Below are 8,184 nucleotides of genomic sequence, written 5' to 3' on the forward strand. Positions count from 1 at the left end.
CAGCAACACATGGATCCTTCTCTAAAATAAACCATGTATTATTCCAAAAAGCTACTGTTAGCAAATACAAGAAGATAGAGATAATACCTTGTAGTATATCAGATCATAATGGATTGAAATTAGAAATAAATGACAGAGTAAACAACAGAAATGACTCCAACACCTGGAGATTAAATAATACACTATTGTATGATGAATGGATAACGGAAGATATCAGGAAGAAAATTTAAAAATTCTTAGAGGTAAATGAGAACAAAGAAAAAACATATCAAAATCTCTGGGACACTATGAAAGAAGTTCTTAGAGGAAAATTTATTTCATGGAGTACATTCAATAAAAGAAGAAAAAAAATCAACAAATAAATGACCTAACACTACAGCTCAAAAACCTAGAAAAAGAACAGAGCAACACCAAAAGTAGTAGAAGAGAGGAAATAGTTAAAATCAGAGATGAAATCAATGAAATTGAAACAAAAGAAACAATCAAAAAATTGACAAAATAAATAGTTGGTTCTTTGAAAAATTAAACAAAATTGATAAACCCTTAGACACACTAACGAAGAGAAGATGAGAGAAAACCCAAGTTACTAAAATTTGGAATGAACAAGGAAATATCAAAACAGACACGACTGAAATAAAAAACATAATTAGAAGCTATTTTTGAAATCTATACTCCAACAAAATAGAAAATGTTGAAGACATCAACAGCTTTCTAGAGATATATGAATTACCTAAACTGATCCAGGATGACATACACAATTTAAATAGATCAATTTCAAGTAATGAAATAGAAGAAGTCATCAAAAGCCTGCCAACAAAGAAAAGTCCAGGACCAGATGGGTTCTCAGCCAAGTTTTAGAAAACCTTTAAAGAAGAGCTCCTTCCAAAACTTCTTAAAGTATTTCATGAAATAGAAGAGGAGGGAACCCTCCCAAACTCATTCTATGAAGTCAATATCACTCTAATACCTAAACCAGACAGAGACACATTGAGAAAAGAAAATTTCAGACCAATATGCTTAATGAACACTGATGCAAAAATTCTCAACAAAATATAAGCAAATCACATAGAAAAATATATTAAAAAGATAGTGCACCACGAACAAGTGGGTTTTATCCCAGGAATGCAAGTTTGGTTCAACATCCAGAAAACAATAAATGTAATTCACCATATCAATAGACTTAAAGTCAAGAATCACATGATTATTTCAATAGATATAGAAAAAGCATTTGATGAAATACGGCATCATTTCATGCTCAAAACACTGGAAAAAAATAGGGATAGTGGGAACATTTCTTAACATTATAAAGGCCATCCTATGCTAAGCCTATGGCTAATATCATTCTAAATGGTGAAAAACTGAAAGCATTCCCACTAAAAACTGGAACAAGGAAGGGATGCCCTCTTTCACCTTTTATTCAACATTATCCTCAAAATGCTAGCCAGAGCAATTAGACAAATCAAGGAAATAAAAGGGATACGAATAGGAAAAGAAGAACTCAAACTATCCCTATTTGCTGATGACATGATTATATACTTAGAGGAACCAGAAAATTCCACCAGAACACTTTTAGAACTCATAAGTGAATTCAGTAAAGTAGCAGGATATAAGATTAATGCTCATAAATCCAATGCATTTTTATACATAAGTGATGAATCTTCAGAAAAAGAAGTTAGGAAAACTACCCCATTCACAATACAGATTCAAACTAAATAGCTTTCTCTCAGCAAAGAAAATTATCAGCAATGTGAAGAGAAGCTACAGAGTGGGAGAAGATCTTTGCTACTCATACTTCAGATAGAGCACTGATTTCCAGAATATATAAAGAACTCAAAAAACTCTACACCAAGAATACAATAATCCAATCAACAAATGGGCTAAGGAAATGAACAGACACTTCACAGAAGAAGATCTACAAGAAATCAACAAACATATGAAAAAATTTTCAACATCTTTAGTAATAAGAGAAATGCAAATGAAAACTACCCTAAGATTCCATCTTGCCCCAATTAGAATGGTGCTTATGAAGAATACAAGCAACAATAGGTGTTGGAGAGGATGTGGGGAAAAAGGTACACTCATACATTGCTGGTGGGGTTGCAAATTAGTGCAGCCACTCTGGAAAGCAGCGTGGAGATTCTTAAAAAACTTGGAATGGAACCACGATTTGGACCAGCTATCCCACACTCGGCCTATACTCAAAGGACTTAAAATCAGCATACTACAGAGATACAGCCACAACAATGTTCATAGCTGCTCAATTTACAATAGCCAGGTTGCGGAACCAACCTAGATGCCCCTCAACTGATGAATGGATAAAAAAAAACTGTGGTATATATATATATATATCATGGCTAAGTGAGATAAGCCAATCTCAAAAAACCAAAGGACAAATGATCTCACTGATAAGTTGATGGTGACACATATAGGGGGTGGGAAGGGGGAAGAATGGAGGAAGGAGGGACTCTATAGAGAGATAAGAGGGGTGGGAGTGGTGGTGGGGAAAATAACAGAATGAATCAAAAACTATTACCCTAGGTAAATGTATGGTTACACAAATGGTATGCCTCTACCTCATGTACAAACAGAGAAACAAGATGTATCCCATTTGTTTACAATAAAAATGAATTAAAAAAAGAAAGAACAACCAATCCCACAATTAGTAGAAGGAAGGAAATAATTAAACTCAGAGTCAAACTGTTCCAAGAACTTGACAGGTCTCTTTTGTACAACTCAATGAAATAGAATTCATTTTCTTTATTTACACTTGAGGTTTAATGGGAGCATGCAGGGCAGTTGAGATGGTTTGCTTACAGTACTAGAAAGTTATATGAATATGATCAAGCTCCCTCTAGAATCCCTAACTCTTCCACAGCTGTCAGGCTTGCTGCATTCCTTCAAGTGAGGGCAGAAGAGGTGCTCAGCTATCTAGATTCATATCACCTAGGTAGGTGGAAAGACTTGTTTCCCACAGCTCTCTTTCATCTGTGGAAACACACGATCATGTTGGAGAACAAGTGGTTGGGATTAAAAATCCAACCTCCATTTGAGGAATGAACTCTCACCTCTCTCTCGCCCAAGGTAAGCATAACAATGTAACTACAGGCATGACGTGAGAAGAACCAAGTCAGTATGCTTGATTTCAAATTTCTTAATTTCAGGAATTTGGAGAACACATTACTTCATTTTAATATCTACATTTTGTTTGGGTCATGAGGTTTAGATTGTAGAGCAGCATTTTTTATTAGAGAACTTTAATTATACATAATATTTGTGTTCCTTTAGACAAAATTATATATACAAAGAATATGATTTCAATCACCATTCTCCATTCTCCCCTTTTTCTCCCTCCCCACTTTCTCCATCCTTTACTGATTTCACTTTTACCCCTTTATTTACATATTTTTGATTGGTTCTTTCTATGTAGAAATAAATGTGAAGTTCCCTTTGGTACATTTATGTCACTTATATAACATGATTCTGTTAGATTCATCCCTTAATTCCTTCCCTTTCCTATCCTTCTTCCCTCCCTCCCATTCTCCTACATCTCCTTCACTGATCTTTCCTGCATTTTTGTAATATCCAATCCCTTCCTCCTGCCTCCTTTCCATTATTTTGCTTTAGCTTCCACATGTGAGAGAAAACATTCAGTATTCAATTTTCTGTGTCTGGCTTATTTCACTTAGATGATTTTCTCCATTTCCATCCAGTTACCAGAAAATACCCATTTTGTGTATTTACCACATTTTCTTCATTCATTCATTTATAGACAGGCATCTGGATTGATTCAATTATTTGACTATTGCAATTTCTGCTGCTCTAAACATTGTAATGCAGAATAAATTTACACTGTTTAAAGTATGCCCCAACACAATTTGCACTGTTTTCTCAAATGACTGGGCATTTGGGGCAGTGGCTTCCAGGTATGCAATAACTTTACTTAGAAATATTAAATTAAAATGTTTAGGCACACCCTAGGTCAACTCTATAACAGTTCCAGGATACAGCCTGGGCCTCAGTATTTGTTAAACTCTCCCCCGCTGTTTCCAACATGCACACAGGGTAAAAGCCACTGTTCTGCAATGGAGATTCTCAATGTGGTCTCATCCAGCACTAGCATTGCCTGGAACTGTGTTAGAAATGCCCATTATTAGGCATTGTCCATGACACACTAAGGCAAAATTTGTAGTGGGAACAGCAATCTGTGTTTACAAACCTTCCAGGAAATTCTGGTGTGGGCTGAAGAGTTCTCATAGAGGCACTAAGTTTTGAAAATGAAAATAGTCAAATAAGACATCTTATCAGTCTGCCCCTTGTACCCTGGAAAGATGAGGAAGTGGTGAACAGCTTCTCATTAAATTATCTTCAGAGTCTGACCTAGAACTTGGGTTTGCCTGTCTTATCACCAATCCTCTGGTTTCTATTGTCCTGTCCACTCTTGGACAGTTTCATGGTAGATGGCCCACAAGAATAACCACAACCATTGCTCCCTTCCTGTATGTGCAGGTCACCCTTTACATAAAAGGTGAATGTTAATTTTCTTGTTAGTTTTCTAGAGGTATTTTTAACCAGATGCCTTAAAACAGAAATTTATTGTCTCACCATCTTAAAGTCTAGAAGTCTGAGGTTAAGGCATGGGAAAGGTTAGGTTTCCTCTGAAAGTGCAATTCAAGGATTCTTTTCTAAAACTGGTAGATGGGGAGAATAACCTCACCCTTCACAAATAATTATCCCTGTGCTCATGAATGTCTAGTTGCTCCTTTTACTAAGACACCATTCACATTGGATTAGGGGTCCATGCCACTCAAGTAGGACCTCATCTCAACTAACAACATCTACACTGACCTTATTTCCAATGAATGGTACATTCTGAGATATTAGGCAGTAGGACTTCAAATATGACTTATGGAGTAGCCAAATTAAACACATGATAACTCTCATGAATCTAGGCCCTAAGACTTGGTCTTACAAGTCCTCAAAGCTAGTTTTCACTGTCTGGAAGCTGTCATATAAAGTGTAGCTACACTGCTGGACATTTTCTGAGTCCTGGACAATGAACAAGAGGGGGACCCACTCCATTCCCAGCCATTCTAGTTGAGGCCTCAGATGTGGGTGCAACCATGTTGGGTTGCTCCACCGAGCTCTGCATAGAATGGCCAGCCACCACCACCACACCACGCCCAAATTATAGAATCATGGAAAACAACAACAACAACAAATGAGTCTTTTAAGCCACTAAGTTTTGGGAATTTTTGTTACATAGAAGGATATAATTGCAACAGGTGTTATGGAATCTGGTTATCAACCCATAGTGAGACCACCAGAGACTAAAGTAGGAAAAAAGTTTATTTTGGGGAGAGAGAAATAAATAAAAAAAGCTGATACATCAGGACCACCACTCCAAATGGGGCAATAGTAGTGAGTGACTTCAGCAAGCTTGGTTTTAAAGTGAAAACCATAAAAATATCTGGCAGGCTTATAATACCAGACTTTTTTTCATTTTTTCCCCAAGGAATGCAAATATCCATCTCCAGCTTATCTATTTCAGGCTGCACCTGGTGGGTTAGCAGGGTGGACTATGCAGGGGGAGCCACACCACCCATATCTGAAACCTGCAGCTTCTGGGCCCTCCAAAGGGATGGGTTGTTTCACAGAAATGGTCAAAATGTCCTTAACTCAAGGCCACATTATTTTATCTCAGGTACTGTCCTTGAACTTACCACAGTCAGCACAACTCAATGATTTTATTTGCACACATTTTGGTTTGGTCAATTTTACTAGATATATTTGTTTTATATCAGAGGGTCTCTACATTTTTCTTTTTAAAAGGGGCTCTCTACTCTTTCACACAGGTCTGGGCCTTCATAATTAAGGTTAAATTTCTGCCACTGGAAGCCTTTCATCAGAGTCCAAGACCTGTTTACCACTTAGATAAAATATGTGGGTCCAACTGAAGGATGATTAATGGAAATGAGAACGTACTCCTGCTTGAGAAGTGTGGGCTCTGGTGTAAGAGGGCACAGAAGGGAACCATGTGCATTTGGACTTGAAGTCAGTGCTTAGCCACACAGAGCCAATCATGAGCACTTCAGGACACTGGACCCTTGGGGATAAGAGGATAAATGAAAGCAGGGAGAGTCCTTGGCTAAGGGGAAAGGCATAATAACCAACATTGAGAGTAGGTGTCTTCAAAATAATTTAGTTTTAGCTAAATAAAGAGCTTCAGAGAAGAACAAAGTGATCACTTAGAAAAGGAGCAGAGGAAAGTTAAAGCAGAGAGGTGATGAGAGAAGGTGTGTGAACACAAAACTCTCCCTTTTCTCCTTTGTGGTGGGTTATGGTCAGATCAAGTAGTCCTTATTAATGCTACTCCATGCTTACTGTAGTCTGGTTTGGATCTAGAATGTGGCTCAATGTCTTATATATTTAGGGGAGTCTTTAGAAGTGATCAGATCATGACAGCTCTGATCCATTATATAGTGGTGGCTGAATGAACTATGAGAGGTGGGACCTAATCAAGAAAGCAGGTCACTGGAGGCATACCCCACAAATGTTGATCTTCTCTAGGGTCCCTTTCTTTCTCTGCTTTCTGATGCCATGAGCTGAGCAGTTCTCCTGTGCCATGACTTTTTACCAAGGTGTTCTGTCTCATCTCAGGTCCAGAACAATGGAGTAAGCTCACCATGGACCAATACCTTTGAACTTGCAAGACAAAGTAAACTTTTCCTCCTCTAAGTTGTTATTGTCAGGTATTTTAGTTGCAGTGACAAATAGCAGACTAATGTACCAGTGATGCTCTAATCACCATATTGTTACTTCTCATGACAATACCAAGGTAGGTCCTGTTGTCCTAGTCTCATTTTATCTATCTATCTATCTATCTATCTATCTATCTATCTATCTATCTATCTATCTTTATTCATTCATTATTGTTATACATAATAGTTGGGTTTATGTTGATAAAATCATATGCATCTGGAATTTTACTTATTCTATTTCAGCTTCTGGTGTCCCCTGCTTTTCCTCCCCCTATACCTCTTCCTATAGTTTACTAGTCTTCCTTTCACTCATTCATTATCTCTGACTGTAATTTAATAGATATACATAAAGGTGAAATTTATATATATATATTTTTCTGCCTCTGGATTTATTTATGCAACAACATAAGTGGACACAAGTACACATACATAGGGGCTCAGGGGTCACACCAGTCCTTCTGTCCTCACATTCACACAGGTTTTTATTATGGAGCCTTCACAGGGACCTGGTCACCCTTGGGGGCATGGGCACCCTTGGCAGGAGCCGGAGTCAATGCTGATACTGGAGCTGGAGTTGTAGCCTGGGTCTTGGCTTGGGCTTTGGCCTTTGGCCAGGAGAGCCTGTGTTCCCTGGCCATGTGGGCATGAGCATGCTTCCCATGCTTGTGATGGGCAAGCAAGGCAAGGCGATCAAGTTTGCAGGTGGCACCCTTTGGCATCTTGGGCTTAATCTCCTTAGGCTTTACCAGGGCCTTAACAGCCTCAGCACATGCACACATGGCCTTGGCATTGTTTGCCTGCATCTTTTTCAGGCCCTTCTTGTTGTGCTTCTTGGAAAAATGCATATTTCTCAGGAACTTGGGGTCTATCCCCTTAAGAGATTCATATGTCTGTGATTGGGGTTTCTTGATTCCATTTCTGTGCCATTTTCGGGATTGGTTGTAGATGGTGTGGTTATTGGACTTGGCCATGTCTGCACCATAAGCCACTGCTCCCAGAGCAGTTGAGACCAGAAGAGGAAGCTACTGTGATATATTTATTTATGCACATACCATAATTGTGTCAAATTCATTTGTTATTTCTTCCCCTCTTCTGTCCGTCCTTCCTCCGTCTCCATATTTTTCTTTTTCTCCATTGATCTTACATACAGGTGTAAGATATCTGACCACCATTTCTCTCCTGTATATATTAAAAAATAAGATTCATACCACAGAAAAGATCGACTGATTAATGTTTTTTTTTTTCTTTTTAGTTTAGTTTCTTTTTAGTTTAGTTTCTTTTTTCTTTTTATTTTAAGAAATGTATTGATATTAAAAACCTTATTTTAATATTGATATATATAATACAGTGATTAGAAATATTTCTTAATTATTTCTCATTGATTCAATGTGCGAAGAATCCAATACCACAATATTTAATTAGGTAT

The 8,184-nt window shown here is 37.7% G+C and overlaps 1 protein-coding gene across 1 annotated transcript; it reads right to left on the reverse strand.

The window, feature by feature from the left end:
- Positions 1–7,194: 7,194 nt before the first annotated feature.
- On the reverse strand, positions 7,195–7,818 carry LOC306652867 (large ribosomal subunit protein eL29-like). Its single transcript, XM_079125518.1, has one exon. The coding sequence runs from the start codon at positions 7,727–7,729 to the stop codon at positions 7,244–7,246; it is 486 nt and encodes a 161-aa protein (XP_078981644.1). The 5' UTR covers positions 7,730–7,818; the 3' UTR covers positions 7,195–7,243.
- Between the last annotated feature and the right edge of the window lie 366 nt (positions 7,819–8,184).

The sequence above is a fragment of the Sciurus vulgaris genome (assembly GCF_902686455.1).
Source record: "Sciurus vulgaris genome assembly, contig: HiC_scaffold_628_arrow_ctg1, whole genome shotgun sequence".
Classification (NCBI taxonomy): domain Eukaryota; kingdom Metazoa; phylum Chordata; class Mammalia; order Rodentia; family Sciuridae; genus Sciurus; species Sciurus vulgaris.